Below are 17,569 nucleotides of genomic sequence, written 5' to 3'. Positions count from 1 at the left end.
TACAGTGTTTCCAATATTTTCCAAGTCTAATAATTCAATGACATTCTGGATGGAAATGTTAGTAAAAATTACACATAAATATAAAAAGCACTGGTCTGTATTAGTGTTTCACTTACAATGAAAACTACATTTTGTCATCTTAAGAGGAAGGCATCCTTATCCGCATCATCCACCTAAAGATCCCCAAGTATGAAAGTAAAATAATTAAATAAAATAGCTTATACCATTCATCTAGTAAAATACACTCAAATGTGGTCACTGCAAAAGTTTCCACGCTCATTCCAGACTGACTTGCTAATGCTAATAGATTCATGGCCCTATTTGCTATTTGGCACAAGCACAAAATTCATGTTTCACAAGATCGACAAGCCCATGAGGCAAACACAGGCGAAACGGCATGACTTCTAGCTAAAATGATGAAGGCTGTCAAATCTCAAACACAAACCAATAAGTCAAGCTGCAGTTCTGAGCTGCTGTTTTGCTGTACTAAGCTAACTCCATGCAAAGATGTTATCGATCAAGGCCAGCGGGTACAGACAAGTGATGGAATAAGGTCAGAAAAAGAGCAAAAGGTCACTTGCTTGATTTACAAATTGATGTTGTTCATGAGGGTCTAAAATGTTTCAACATTATCTTAGACTGCTGTTTATATCCCTGCTAAAAATGACACCAATAACAACAAGAACAATGTATCTGCTGGTCTTAAAGGCCGCCAAAATGGTCAGGCTGGTCTATTTGGTGTCCTATGTGGTTCTACAGGGGTTATAGACAGCTCAGCACAGCTGTCAAGGCTAGGACAACTAACCACCTCAATTCAGCTAAGACCACCAAACCACCTTAGGCTGGTTCAAATCAAAATAGAGTCTTTTTGCCTTGTTTATTAGATTTGAGGTCATCTAGAGTATATGCTAGTGTACTCCTGAAGTAACCAAAATACCTTTTAGCAGATATACTCATTAAAGTCCTTCCCTTCCAGGATAACAAATCAAAGACTCCGCTGAAGAAAAAGAAAAAGCTGTCCTGCTGGTCTTAGCTGGTTTAAAGTGGTCATGCTGGTCTCCCAGCCTGACCATCTGAAGAAGTGGCCAAAACCCCTCTAAAACTTGCCTGCTAAACCAGCTTAGGCTTGGTTTAGGTTTTTTTTTTGTGTGTTTTTTTCTTCATATTGCACTCTAAATTTTGGTCCAATAGCAAGCAGCAAATCATTATTCATGGCTGTGACGTAACATAAAGACTATCATATATTAAAAACATAACAGGACAGCAAACTGAACAAATTCTCTTCTCTCTGATTAATTCCTTTAAAATAAAAACAAAATAAATAAATAAGGTAGATGAACTTATTCTAGCTAAGACCAAGTATATATATATCCAGCAGGGATGGTAGGAATCAAAGGTAGGAATCAAAAACTTTGATGTTACATGCTGTGTTATATAAAGTTATGTGGGTTGTAACAATTACAAAATAAGAGAATTGAAAAATTTCCAGAGGAAATATGCTTACCTTTCCTACATATTGAGCATCTGGACCAATGTGTTCCTCTAAGACAAAGAATTGGTTCCATATCCATCCCCGCTTGGGCCGATGGTGGACCTCTGTTTCCCCGTCCTTAGTCTGGTTGTGGTTGCGAGTTGCATTGTGGCTCCTGGAAATGACTTTGGCTGGGGTGAAATGGCTCGCCTCATAACCCCTCTCCAGAAAACACAGGCACAAAAGTACAGGACACAAACAAAAGCTCGGGTTCACCTTCATGACTGCGAACAGGAGCGAAATTCCTAATATTCCGAAATGATTCCAAAAACTACAGCGAAACTCCCAAAGTTCTGCAATATTCCAAATACACAGTGATATTCCACAAATGGTATATTCCAAAGGGTATAGATGGTTTCCAAACCCCCCCTCCTCCTCCACCTCCTCGTCCTCCACCACCACCAACCAGCTCCACCACCTCTACTCCTTATTCCCCCCCTCTGATGGTCGTTTGAGGGGCTTGATTTAATCAGACGTCGGACCGGAGGTCCAGAAAGCTTTAATGAGGTTCATATTTCAGTCGTTCATCTTCGAAAGGCAGTCGAAATGCATTTACATCATGCACTCTAGAGCACTCGAGGAAGAACGCAGGCGCGTTCAAGCCAGGATGCAACAAACTTGTAAGATGACAGCAGTGGCCATGTTGGATCTCCTGTGAAAGATGAGATGAAAAAGCAATTTTAATATTTCATAATGTTGCATGATACCACAAGAAAAGGAACATCTCAAAAGACATTTAATTATGAGTACAGTATCTGAATTCACAGTACTCATAAAAGAGAAGGCAAAAAGTACCCGGCTGACCTACTTCATCCGGCGAGATTCTGAAGTGCGCATACGATGGGCACTTTAGCATCCCATGATCCCACGGGAGAGGATTTATGAATGACAGTGAAGCTACGCAACTGATGCCAGTAGGTCACGATAATGACATGGCGAATGTCCGAAATTCATTCATGCTACACACATTCATAATAAATATAACATAATTTTTAGCAGTCGCAAAGTAATTGCTTCCCCTTGATAATGTTAACCAATATTCAATTAGCTATTTAGTCATATTTTCAGAAAACTTAGGTTCAATGTGGCTCCATTATGCCACCCAATATGTTTCACATTGGAAATGTGGTTACTTTATTTTAAGGTGTCCTTGTTACAGTGTAATTATACATTTAAGTTCTGAGTGATATTAAATAACATATGTAAGTGCATGTAACATATGTAACAAGGACACTGTAAAGTAAAGTTTTACCGAATATGTTCTTCCACACAAGTAAAATGGCAATTTACACTGATGGTAAAGGAAAGTTTCCCCAAAAATGAACAGTTTGTCATCATTAACTCTCAGCATCCACTTGGACATTCTTTCATCCCATTTCATCTTTTATGAAAGATTTCTCAATAACAGAGTCGGACCAACATGAGGGTGAGTAAATGAAGACAGATTTTTCATTTTGGGGTGAAAAATTCCATTAAAAGACGTAATTTATGAAATTTCCTTACAGAGAACCAAAACAACAGATGCTTGGCACAGTAAGTCCATCACTAATTAACTCCAAGTTATAATCAATATTTTGCTGTTTAACAAGGCTTGGCATAATATAGTACTTTTGGATTCAGTCTTATGCAGTGACTGCAATGCAGACAGAACACATGTTCACAATGCAGTCAAATATAGTTTCTCATCCTATATTATCAGAATATAGATAAGTTAATATGAAGATGTAAAAGCATATCTAATGTAAACTGATTACCTCTCAGAAAGATTGCACTTGGGTAACCTGAAATACAAATTTTCGAGTGTTCTTGGTGATATAAGGAGTTGCTAAACCAGGCAAGCATAAGCCACTTTAGTCATGCTTTGGTAATAAACAGAAGACAAACATTTAATCATAAAATGTGAGAGATCATAGTGGAGTTGCGAATGGCATATTTAGTTTAATGAATGCAGAAATGCTAATCCCTTTCTATGCACTAACAGCACTCTCATCAAGGTTTAAAAGGTCAGGAATATAATAAAATATAATTAAATGTGAGAAATCTAGAGGATTCTGCATTAGTCAATTACCACAAAGTAATTCCGACTTGACTAAAAATATGTTTATGCTAACACAACTACTGATATTAAGGTCGTCTGCAAATGACCGTTTGCAGCAGGGAATACTGGAAATCTGATTTAAATTAGAACGGTGCATGTCAATGATGCATGAAAAAAAGTCCCTACAGTTTTAAAGATTTGCAACAATGCCACACTGTAAATAATTTCTAACCCTCCCAAATCAAAAATTTCAAGTGACCGATAACATCTAAATTTTTAAATTGGCCCAAGTGAAATTCTGTAAATTTCAATTGGCCCAAGTGAAAATCTGTGAATTTAATTTTATAACTGACAGAATTTCACTTGGGCCAAGTGAAAAAATTAGATGTTATCGGTCACTTGAAATTTTTGATTTGGGAGGGTTAGACATTTTTTACAGTGCATAGAAGAACCATTGATGGTTCCCAAAAAGCACTTTATTAATCAGAAGAAAGTTTATACACTATAAAGAACCTTTTGTGGAATGGAAATGTTCTATGGATGTTAGGTTCTTCATGTAACCACAGATGCCAATAATGTTGTCTTTAAAGTGTATGTTTGTACATAACAGGCAAACAAGTACAATTCTAAACCGAATGGAGAGAGACCAAATTCTCCACAGCTGATATAAACCTGTATTTTTAATTCTGGTTCAGCTAAAGAACAAACTTCATAAGAGTTGCTGTTGTGTGTAAGTGCCTTAGCTAATATAAAAGTACATATTCTGTACACGCATCAACTGATATTCTCATTGAATGGGCCGTATCTACAGTAAATAGAGTTTTAATAGAAATCCAATGTGTATGCATTCAACGGTTTGCAAAGGTTTCCAGCTAATTTTAGGATGACAGAACATCCAACAACTAAGTAACCACTATATCTTGAGCATGCATGAGACTATAACTCAACGGATGCCTCTAAAAGCATTTGGAAGCTTCCAAATCTAATACTGTCATGGGTGTCAAATAAATTAAATGGTAAACAGTGGAAATCCCCTTAAAAATGTACATGGATTAAAAATATGTTCTGGAATCTTGGATAATCCTCATGTTTGAGCAAGCTCTTCAGTCAGAAAATAATGCAGCTTGCATTTAGTCACTGGTGACACCTATAAAAAGAGCTGGTTGTTAAATCAAGACTTCCATCTTCTAAAAGGGATTAAAATTGTGTATCTTAGTACACAAACAAAGTGTGCACCCTGATCTTGTCAGGAATGACTTCTCTAAAGAATACAAGTGTCAGCATTCTCAGTCAAAAAATGGACTAACCTAACTGTGTATGGACTATTCCTTCAGTGTCACTCAATCACTCGCCTGGATAACAAATAGCAAAGGTACACGTCAACAAAACAAGTGTACACGTGTATGTATAGTCAGTGCAGTGGTTCTCAAAGTGTGGGGTTACTGGAGGAGACTCTGAACATACAACATAACACAATGTTTAGTGAATAATGACTCACATTTAGATCTGGCCTTACACAAAGCTATAGTATGGCTTTATAAGACTTAGAAAATAGCACACAAGTTGCATTGGACTATTCTCATTGCCCTTTTTTAGAGAAGATACTTGTCTCAACAGTCAATAGCCATCCATCTCCTTTTGTGGACAATCCCTTTGGTTTAACTCCAACACACGTCAAGGAATTGACATACTAACGTAATGCCCAATATAACAACTGAAGCCTAAATCCTCTTAAGAAAGTGCCAATCACTATTTCTTATCACTGTAAAATGAGTAAAAACATGATTATAGCTATAGAAGTAGATTTACGACACCACTGCTTGTTACTGAAACGCAATCTTGACAAATAGATTTGTGTCTTTCCCCATTCAAGTAGAAGCTGCACTTGTTAATTTGCATTTGTATGCTTATTAACTACCTAAAAAAGCCCAGGCCCAGGGGTGTTCCCAAGATGGCCCTGAGTGAACCGACTGGCTCTCTGAGGCGACGCGGCCGGGCATTATCCTGTGGACTGGATTTGATAAGGTATGTTTGGGATTTAAATTGCTCCGGTGTGTGTGTGTGTGTGTGTGTGTGCATGTGTGTCGGCACCTCCTGAGTTGCTCTTCAATCAGAGCGCTGATGTAATGATTATATTCCTGATTATAATTAAAAAACCCTTTTCACCCACCACCTCCTTTTCTTTTCCTCTCAGTCCATTGGTTACGGCTCACAGCTGTGTTCAATCAATGGCAGCTGGTCTCCAGTAGTGAGGCATTCATACAGCAGTGGGGACTTTCTCTACCGTCTGATCAGAGAGCAGCAGGATAGGCATTTCAAGTCATAATGGTTTAGATTACAAAATCAGTATTGGGTTCTGTTCCTAAATCTGCATTATTTGTTAGCAGTAAAGTGGAATATCAGCAGTTTTAGAGCAGTTTCTCAAAAGAACAGATGACAAATGAGTTATTATTCATATTCGAAGAGGTCAAGACAATTAGTTCACGTTTATTGATAACTTTGTTTCTTCAGCAGCAAATCAGCATATTAGAATGATTTCTGAAGGATCATGTGACACTGAAGCTGGAAATTCAGCTTTGCCATTACAGGAATACATTACATTCAGATAGAAAACAGCTATTTTAAATTGTGTAAACATATAAAGGTCATTTGGGAAACCAGTCTGAACTGTGCTTAAGACAATACAACATATGTGAGAACATTTACAAAGAGAAGGAAGACAGATAAGAACAAGAAAGACCAAAAAGTACTGTGAGTCGATAACATTAGAACAGAGAAATGAGATGGAGAGAACGAGAATGAGGCCTTGTGTTGCCTGGAGCGAGTATTTTCATGACCTGCTGTGATTTCTCAGTCTGGGCCCTCTGCTATATCAAACTACAGAAGGAGAGATCGGGGTAGAGGGTCAAACTACCTACGGCAGAAGAGAGAAAGACTAATGATAACCGCTGTTAGAACACATTGTCAGACAGATGGAAGAGTAATCGGGCTAACAGTGAAGTTGACCAATTACTATGCCATAGATTATATATTTTTATATAATGCAATTTAAACTACTTAATTGACTAATGCTTCTTTAATATTGGGTCTACTTATAAATGGCACCATTTGGTGCCATTACAGCAATTAAAACATAGCAATAAATATTTTAATAATTTATTTTATTAATAAATATTCAACATAGTTTTTTGGCCATTGTTCCCAATTGTTTGGCCAAATCCTGCTGGAAAATGAAGTCAGCGTCTCCATAAAGCTTGTCTGCTGAAGTCAGCATGAAGTGCTCTGGAAATGTCCTGGTAGACGGCTGCGTTGAGTGGACAGCACAGTGGACCAACACCAGCCGATGACACGGCTCCCCAAACCAACACAGACTGTGGAAACTTCACACTGGACTTCAAGCATCTTGGATTGTGTGCCTCTCCATTCTTCCTCCAGACTCTGGGACCTTGGTTTCCAAAATTTGCTCTCATCAGAAAAGAGGACTTTGGTCCACTGTGCTTTATTAAATCCAGAGTCAACGCAGCCGTCTACCAGGACATTTTCAGAGCACTTCATGCTTCCTTCATTTTCCAGCAGGATTTGCACCGGCCCACACTGCCAGAAGAACCAAAACCTGGTTCAATGACCATGGTATCACTGTGTAATTACTGTGTGATTTCATGTAATATCCAAATTTTTTGAAATCCTGTTTTCGTGGGTTTTATGAGCTGGAAGCCCAAATTATGTACAAATAAACAACTAAATACTTGAAAAAGTTGTGGGCCCTGAATCTATAATCTATGGAAGTTTAACGTTTTTATGGAAATAAATAAACTTTTCCATGATATTCTAATTTTTTGGAAAGGGTCTGTATATGTTGATATATTACATTTCATCTTTGTCTATCCGATCATACACAAATGTGTTTCCTGTACTTATGAATACCTGTGAATGTAAATGAGATCACAGAGCCAAAAGCACAAGTGTGAGATGCTTGTTCACAGATAATCTTAGAATAGACATTTCATTTACAATACGGTAACAGCTTCAAGTTACAGGACTGGAGAGGTGAGAAAGGTATCATTAATTACAAGTTTTGCTTTCTGTGTTCCTCTCGATGTTTTTGTGCAAACTAATGTATGTACACTGACTGCCAAACTCTCCCAGCTTACATCATGAAATATACATAAAAATTTGGAAAGATCAGACACTCACCAATGAAAGTACTTACACACACACTCACAGACTGAAATGATACAACCGGAGTTACATTGTGAACAAATCTCTCCATCACCTCATGAATATTCATTCAGCCAATTTCCACCATCTTTTGGCAGCTGAAGGTGAGAAGGCCACTTAGACATTGTGTTTTCTGGCTGCCTGTGTTGCAATGTCAGAAATAAATCGCACAGCACCTGCAGGAAATGACACTTGTGATTTCTGAGGGCGGTTAAAAGTGAGAAGAGATCTTGCTTCCGATTATTCATGATGCCATGCAGCAGCGGGCAGCGTTCTTTCTTCTGGACTTGAGTTCTGCCCTCACACAGAGATGCCGGGTGGATGATCAGTCAATTACATGTGAAGAAACTTCTAACATTCACAAGGGAGATATCCTACATACCTATTTTTGTCTGGATGGCAATGAGATCACAGAGAGCAAATGGAGACACTGGCTACTGTTTATCAGATTTTTCTCCTGAGAAAACACCAAATTAATCCAAATTTTAATAAAATTGGAAATGGAGACACAAAAATAAAAATGAAATAAAATAAAGAAAAAATAATAAGGAAAATAAAGACCAGAGTAATCTCACATAAAATAAATATGAAAAAAAGTAAAGTAAAATAGAATAACAAAATAGACAAGGCCAGTTATTTGAAATGAAATGACATGAAATACCAACTTTTCCATCTTTCTTCTGTTCATCGGAGCATATAACTCGACCCCATCTCACTTATTGTTTTTTCTCTTCTCATTGGATCATGGATCCAGAGCAAAGTGACAGCTTTCTCGTTCTGTTCTTCTGGCGTGTCTGCAGCCATTTTAGAAGACAACACGAAGCCACGAAAGCCAGTGTAAGCGACATTCTCTGCACGGGTTTAGTGGCCTAAATCACTCCTGCATCCCATCTGCCGTACGTTTGATGAAGAGATTGAGAGGGAGGGGAAGGAGAGAGAGGAAAGAAAGGAAGGAAGGAGGGAGGGATGGGATTCTCCTGTCTTTCTCATCACAGAAAGAGGACACTGCCTCTGAGACGGTCTCCATCTGCTACACTCTGCAGAGAGCCATTTTCACTCTGACAGTCTATTTACCTTTAAAACTCTCTTCATCTCTCTCTCTGTTTCTCTCTCTCCTCGTCTTATTCACTTGCTGCATTGCAGCACACGTTGAGTTATGGTTTCACTGATATCATGTAGCAACAAAAAGCTCTTAACTGTCCTACAGTATATTGGGATGGCCGGAACCTCTACTGGTTGCACATTTCTACCACAGAACAGAATACTGTAAGATTTTGGAGATAGATTTATCTCATACCTATCCATGTGCAGGACCGCTTAACAACATTTACACATATGAAACAATGTGAAAATACAGAGCGGCGTGTGACCCAAACAAGTCAAGACGAGGAACAACTATGCACATCATTGAATGCTATTGTATATTCATGTGGCAAATTGTGGAGTTGCAATACATACATATTTAGTGGTGTGCAATTACAGCTTTGTCTAAAGATTAAATTACTGTTTACAAACACAGTCTCAGTGGCTATACTGATTATTCAGATTAACGTGCTGTTTAAATCGAGCTGAAAAAGAAAAGAATAAAGAAAACTTTTACAAAAGATCAGTATGGATTTGGGCTTCATTAAGTTTAAATCACATTGGTTGATTATAATATTGTATTAGTAAATGTTGAAATCAACAATAAAAAGATTAATAATTTGTTTTTTACCAGTATTTTAAATAGTTAGTTCATGCTAACTAATTAACTAATGTTAATAAATGGAATCTTACAGTAAAGTGGTACCGACAAATTTTATTCTAATAATAATAATTTGGATGCCGTATTTCAAATACACACTAAAAAATAATACAATTTATCCTATTAATAAAAAAAAAAAAAAGATTTAATTCACCTCATTAAAAAAATGTATTGATCATTTTACATTATTACTCATGTTCTTAAAGTTTTTTTTTAATATATATGCCCATATATATATATATATATATATATATATATATATATATATATATATATATATATATATATATATACATATACAGTACAGGCCAAAAGTTTGGACACATTACTATTTTTAATGTTTTTGAAAGAAGTTTCTTCTGCTCATCAAGCCTACATTTATTTGATCAAAAATACAGAAAAAAAAATTATATTGTGATATATTATTACAATTTAAAATAATTGGATTTCAAATTATTATACTTTAAATTATCGTTTATTTCTGTGATGCAAAGCTGAATTTTCAGGATCATTACTCCAGTCTATCACATGATCCTTTGGAAATCATTCTAATATGATGATTCATTATCAAAGTTGGAAACAGTTCTGCTGCTTAATATTTTTTCATAACCTGTGATACTTTTTTAGGATACTTTGATGAATAAAAAAAAGAAAAAGAAAAAAGAAAAGAAAAAAAAAAAGAAGCAAATGTTTTCAAGATAGAAATCTTTTATAACAACAATATACACTACTGGTCAGTAATTTGGGGTCAGTAATTTTTTTTCTTTATATTTTTTTTTTAAAAATCAATAATTTTATTCAGCAAGGATGTGTTAAATTGATAAAAAGTTCTAATAAAGAAGATTTATATTAAAAAAATAAATAAATTTATTTTGAATAAATGCAGTTCTTTTTAACCTTTTATTCGTCAAATATATTAGGCAGCAGAACTGTTTCCAACACTCATAATAAATCAGAACATTAGAATGATTTCTAAAGGATCATGTGATTGACTGGATGTCACATGTGACACTGAAGACTGGAGTAATGATCCTGAAAATTCAGCTTTGCATCACCGAAATAAATGATAATTTAAAGTATAATAAATTGAAAACCAATTATTTTAAATTGTAATAATATATCACAATATTACATTTTTTTCTGTATTTTTGATCAAATAAATGCAGGCTTGATGAGCAGAAGAAACTTCTTTCAAAAACATTAAAAATAGTAATGTGTCTAAACTTTTGGCCTGTACTGTATATATATATTGTAAAATTGTATATATATAATAAAAAATTGTAGTGCATTAACATGCAACATTCAGAATTGTGTGTGATAACATCATAACATACACAAAAGAGGTGTAATTGTGCAATGCTTTATGAATATATTAATGGTTGTCAGCACCACTTGAAGCCTGATGTTCATATTCATAATGCCCCTTTTATTACGCTACTGTGTGTAGTAGCAGGTGTGCATTTATTAGCATTTTAAAATGGCTTTAAAGATGGCTGACACAATGAGAAGTATAATGCATAATGAATGCATTCCAATGAATTTATAAAACCTATATCCTGCAATTTATATACAGGTTTTTGATGATCTAATGTGTGTGCAGCAGGCAGAAACCCCACCATCGGAAAGCTTCATCTATAAAAACAGCATGCAGTGAACTCTGCCCAAAAGCTTAGACGAGCAGGCGCACCCCATGTGAACAACATTGAAAGAGCGAGAAATAGAGAGATTTCCACGGCACAACCTTATAAATTAACGCGTGAATGTTGATTTCAGTAACCTACGTGTTTCCTTCCGTATGATATCGTTCTTTTGCGCATGTGGGCAGTTCAGGACCAAAATGATTATGATTCAGGCAGCATTACAGGTCAGAAGTCAGATTGGATAAGAACATTCAGAATATTTATCCAGTTCCATCTGGTTGGAAGTTGCAGTCATCACGCCGGTATGGAGACGAGTTTGTTGAGGATCAGTCGGGTCGATGAGGCCTTCACAGGGCTGATGAGGCTGTAGTGTGAACATAGCCTATGGCACATTTTCTAACTTCTTTCTCACTCTTAGTGACGCCTCCCTTTCCTCCCCTCACATAACATCTCCCATATTATTCCCTATGTGTGATTCGTTTTTGTTCTCAGATCTGTGAGACTGAATTGGCACCTGACTCTCTCATCTGTGTTTTAATACACACAGAGAGCTCTCTGCTGGGCTCTGATGTCTTTAACTGCATTTTGGTTGCTAGGAAACAGAAAAGCATCATAAGAGTGGTATCTCTATATGCATATATTCACACAAAATACAAGATGAGATACAGTGTATTATGCCTAAATACAGTATACAATATAATGGAAAGGGGTCTTACACATAATACCCTGGAGGGGTTCATTTTGCGATAATGACCGAATGACTGTGCGCTGTCCCACTTATTACATGGCTATTTACCGATGCATGGTAAAATCACCTAGCGCTCAACCTACTTGTAGCTTTCATGAAAAACATGAAAACACCTCTGGGCTACTTAGCAAACAATTTAACACGTCTTTATCAGTAATACCCTTTCTTCCACGGTACAAATGCTCATGCATCACACTACTTGTTGGTTGGGCCTAGGCTCATGATTCGCCACTGATGATCAGCATATGAAATTAATAAATGAAACATAAATGGAAAGACGGAGAAAGAGAGAACATAAAGGCTGAAGCTGAAAGGAAGCCCCGGGAATCCATGCAGAAAGATAAAACATATGATTAAATCATGATGTCTCTTAACCGCTATTTAAAACACAGCCCATTTAAACCGAGAACTAATAGGCACACAAATTCAAACAGTTTCAAGCACTTATGCTCCTGATTTAGCTCTATTTTATAGTATACAGTACGCTGTGCTTTTTATAACCTTTAGATCTTTTCAACATGACGTTGCATCATTCTCTCCATAAGCAAGTCAAATAACTTATTAATGCACACAAAAATGTCTCCCTAGGTGCCTGTTTTGTCGCTGGGGAATCTCTGCAGGGCACCGACGCCATCGGAAATGGAAACATCGTCTCTCATTTTTCAGCACAAAGAGCTCCCAGGTGCCTATAGGTGATGACTTTCTGTCCCTGATTTCCTGCTATGTGTCAGATGTAATGTATAAATAGCCCATGAGCTGTTCGATTTGTCATGCTTCTGCCCTTTGCAATCGTAATGATTCACACAAGTTTAGATGAATACTGCAAGGTTGGACGGAAAAGTCAAATGGCCATAAACAGGAACAACACTATTGATTATGACAACCGTCCGAGAACCCCTAATGTTACATCATGACAAGCGATAATGCATGATCAATGGCTCTCAACGCCGCTCTGGGTTATGAAACTGATCTGATGATCTTTATGATCTTTGCACACAGCTGCGGTCTATTGAGTTGGTGGATTCTGAAAAATAATGGTTTCAAAAAGGTTTTACATCCCTTTGCAGTCACAGGAGGATCTTTAGACAGTGACATGGCTCTTTGGAATCCATCTATGTATTTGCGTTTCAAAAATCCAAGAATACACTCTTAAAAATAAAGTTTCCAAAAGGGTTTTTCACAGCAGTGGCATCGAAGAATAATTTTTGGCTCTCCAAAAAAACTTTCAGCAAACAGTTCTTAAAACTAACTTATTTTTTTTCTTAGTATGAAAAACATTTTAACAATCTAAAGAACTGTTGTTCATTATAAAGAACATTTTGTGCAATGGATGTTAAAGGTTCTACAAGGAATTATCTATGACAGTTCAGATTTAAGAGTCTAGAAGCAAAACAATTATTTAAGAAATATATTAATGTAACTTGTTTTAATCTATAAACAAACTTTACAATACAGTAGCTAAAAAGCTCAATTAATCTTCTATTTAAAGGGGTGGTTGATTATGATTTCACTTTTCTAACTTTAGTTAGTGTGTAATGTTGCTGTTTGAGCATAAACAACATTTGCAAAGTTACAATGCTCCAAGTTCAAAGCAAGGGGAGATATTTTCTTTTTAAAAAATTGCTTTTTAAGGACTACAACAAACGGCTGGTAGGGACTACACGACATTCCTTCCGGGTTAGTGACATCAGAGTGACGTGTCTGTGTGAGGTAATCGAAGCTCTTGAAGCTCCGCCCTCTGCGCCGGGAGCAGCAGCTCATTTGCATTTAAAGGTACAGACACAAAAATGGTCACCCTCAAAAAGTGACAACTTCAACATGCTATATAAAAATATCTGTGGGGTATTTTGAGCTAAAACTTCACATACACACTCTGGGGACATCAAAGACTTATTTTACATCTTGTGAAAAGGGCATTATACCACCCGTTTAATTTGGCCATTGTATCTACATGTCAAATTACCTCTTACAGTAATCTGTCCTCATAGCCACACAGGCTGTGTTTTATATAATCTATATGTAACCCAATTATACCACACAGTGGAACCCATAGCCATTTAGCAGATACTTTTACATTTCCAAGAGAGTGCTGCTCGAAACAGTCTGACTGACGAGAACAGATCAATTTGGACACTGATGGATCAGTGAAACAAACAGTGATATCAGGATGTGCTTCACTCTAATCCAGTCCGGCATACTCCAGTTGCTCTGTCTGGTTAAATTTGGGAAGAGAAGTCTCAACTCAATTGTTGGGGAAGTTACTTTGAAAATACTTTGTAGCATGTCAAACAAGTTAACCATTAGTATTGTTTTTTCTTTTTTCTTTTTTTTTTTTTGGGGGGGGGGGGGGGGGGGGGTACTTCTTAAAATGTTATCAATCTAGTCTATTAGTTATTAATTTAGTCTTTTTGACTTAAAACATCTTAATATCCTTGAAACAAGACACTGCATTAGATATTAACTGAACTTTATTTTTGTCTTACTGCACTGGTAGGTTTATGTAAACCTGTTTTTTTCAATCATTTTTTACAACATTACTGTTTTTCCAGTATTTTTTAATGCAGCCTCATTGAGCATAAGATAATTCTTTTAAAAACAATTTAGAAAATTGTACCGACCCCAAACTTTTAAACAACAATGTGCATATTATTTTAACTTTATTTACATAAATGTGCTTTATGCATTACATAATGTTTCATAGCAGCTTTACAGTGATAAACAGGTAAAATACAATTAAAAAATGTATATAAAATAAAAGTTTTATTCCCTAGGTCTGACTCATCATTTAACAAGACATATTAAACAAATTGTGTCAACATGTTTGCCCAACCCTTGCTATAAACTACATAGGCTATATGTTTAGAGTAAACTGTGAACACTATTCACTTATTTGTAAGTGCTAATCTGTAACAAAATGGCCAACTGAAATGAAAGGCTGTGTTTTGAGTCTTCAGGTTCACAGCAGGCAGACCCATGACTGTGGTCTCTAAAATAATCAGCAATGGAGTTTAATAGGCTTCTCTCTTTCATCACATCTGTTCTACCCTGACACTCACAGAACTGCCTTTTCACCTTCTGTGTTTCCCAAAACAGCTAATTAACATTTAAGCTGCTTCTCAGGGTTTCTTTTTCTGTATATCTGCTTCACATCTTCGAACCAAACCTTCCTCAGAGTTGGGGCACGCTCCCCGTAAGCATCTCTGCTGATCTTTCTTTGCTTTGTAATGTACTGCAGCCTATTCTCATATAGTCACAGGTGGCTGTACATGTTTGGATGAGTGTGTTATTCCAAAGCAATTAGTATAAATGCACGTTTCCCCTGCAGTCTAATTTACAGCGTGATGTGTGAAGTGGCTTTTGTATCCCATGAGTGTGCTGAATGAGTATGCATGTGTGTGTGTGTAAAAATTATCCTAGCGAACATTAGTAATGACATTTTTATCATGGCTGCCTTTTTCCTCAGTTCAGTCAATCAAGAGGTTATTCCAGTCCGACAAGACCGCAATAAAAAAATAAAAAAATATATAAAAAAACTACATGAGATTTAACAGAAAGATACGAGGGCAAAAGCATTATACAGTATTTCAGTGCATAAAACAGTGTTTTATTCACCAACAACCCAAACTAGTTTAGCCAGGTACTAAATGTGCAGAAAATGCCTGTACTGCATTTCAATTAAGTCATTATTGTCACCTTTAATCATATAGTGCTTTTTACAATGCAGATTTCTTCAAAGTAGCTCCACAGTAATAAACATATCAATACTGTAATGATCAATGATGCAAAGTTCATCAAATGAGACAAAATAATCAAATTCAGCTGTAAAGCAGCTACAGAAGACAACAGTGTTATTATTCAGTTCAAGCCATTTGCAGTAAGTGTTGATTCAGTTCAGTTAAATAACTGTGTAAAGTTCTTTTCTGAGCAAACATTTCTTATTAAATGTAAATTTGGTTTATCATAAATATAGTATTCGCTTGCTGCAAGTTACACCATTAGCACCAATGGAAAGCATTCTGTAATCATGCATAAAAAATATTTGAGTACATTCATAATTTTCAGTCACGTGACTGGTGTGGAGACCAGCAGGAAAAACATTGAACTGCATTACAGGCATGTCAATTTTCAATCTCAAAAGAAGAAAAACAACAACAACAACAACAACAAAAATATATATATATGAACAAAATTGTTTGGGCACTTGTGATCTAACTACTGCACGCTATATAAAACACTTATCGTGAAAACACTTTGCCTGAAAACACATTATTGATGATGCACATTATCTGTTGGCGAGCATATTAACCCAGAATATGAATGGAATGTGCTAAATGGTTAAGCAATGTTTTTTATCAACATGGTTTTATGGAAAAAACGTTTAACGAGAAAGTGCTTTGCATTTATATTCTGGGTTCATCTGATTGCCTGTATAAAGTATGCATCATCAATAAACTGAATTTGGTCTTTAACATTAGTACTTTATGCAAACCTGGTAAAAATGACAGGTGGGCATTGGAGAAAAGCCTTGTTTTGCGCTACAGTTGGGCGTTTCTATAACGGTGTGACATCACATCAAAACTATGAATAGATCCTGCAAGCAGTTATTTATCCTCTGCATTTCACCAATACTGATATGTATCATTTCTTTAGTGAATTGAGCACTAAAATAAGACATTGCAAGCAAACAAATAGTGTTATCAATGGGTGCAATTCATTCTTAAGTCATTCAATGAGTCATCCCACTGTTTATTTGAGAGAGAGGGAGATTATTGACTTGCATGAGTCTATGAGTATCCTATGTGTTTTAAAGTGAGCCATATTCTGTTTTACTGAGTTCTATCTCTCTCATAACTTGTTCTGTCGCGAGAGCTGCTGAGGAGTGAAGCTCATGGGAAATTTTGAAGGAAACCATATAAATATGCACAAATGCTAGATGTCAAAAATGACAGAGCGAAAGATAAAGAGTGATAGAGAGATAAATGTGGTGATATAACCTTTGGTGCGGTAAACAAATCAGTTTTATGAATATAGTACTTCCATAAAATACCAATGGTGTCGTGAAATGTCTTAAAGCCCTTAAATGTGGCACAATAAATGAGAAATGAAAAAATTATGATGTGGTGAAAAATGAAAGGGTGGAATAAAAGAAAAAAGAAAAGGAGAGGGGAAGGAAGATGAAGGTGAAGGAAGTTGAAGGAGTGCGGAAAGGAAATACTGTAGATAGAAGAGAATGAGAAGGGAAAAGCAAAGGGAAGATTAACAAGGAAGTAAATAAAGTAAAAGGGTGAGAAAGGAAAAGGAAGAGGGAAAATAATGAAAGAGGATGGAAAAGGTGAAATAAAAATGGAAAGGGAAGAGGAATGGAAATGAAAGGGGAAGGGAAAAATGAACCGAAGGGGATAAGGAAAAGAGGAACGTAGGGAAAATGGAAATGAAAAGTTGAAGGGGTGAGAAGGTAAAGTATAGCAGAAAAGAAATTAAAGGGGGCGGAGGAGGTAAAAGAAAAAAGGGAAAGGACGAGAAGGGGAAAATGGAGGAAAATAAGAAAGGACGAGAAAGGAAAAGGGAAGAGGAAAAGAGAGGAAAAGGTGAAAGAAGGCAAGACAGGAAGGGAAATGGAAATGAAAGAGGAGGGGGGAAATGAAAACTG

The 17,569-nt window shown here is 36.3% G+C and overlaps 1 protein-coding gene across 4 annotated transcripts in view; it reads right to left on the bottom strand.

Moving 5' to 3' along the window:
• LOC307147017 (cadherin-18) overlaps positions 1 to 17,569 on the bottom strand; it is a 168,556-nt gene that overhangs the window by 85,564 nt on the left and 65,423 nt on the right. For all 4 annotated transcript variants that reach the window (XM_079851463.1, XM_079851462.1, XM_079851461.1 and 1 more), the window contains one exon: positions 1,505 to 2,183. In XM_079851463.1, the coding sequence (XP_079707589.1) occupies positions 1,505 to 1,753 (249 nt within the window). In that variant the 5' untranslated portion in view covers positions 1,754 to 2,183. The remainder of the gene's footprint in view (positions 1 to 1,504; positions 2,184 to 17,569) is intronic.

The sequence above is a fragment of the Squalius cephalus genome (assembly GCF_949319135.1).
Source record: "Squalius cephalus genome assembly, chromosome: 19".
In the NCBI taxonomy this organism is placed as follows: Eukaryota; Metazoa; Chordata; class Actinopteri; order Cypriniformes; family Leuciscidae; genus Squalius; species Squalius cephalus.
Note: the sequence above shows the minus strand (reverse complement) of the source record. Positions and strands in the feature narration are given on the sequence as shown.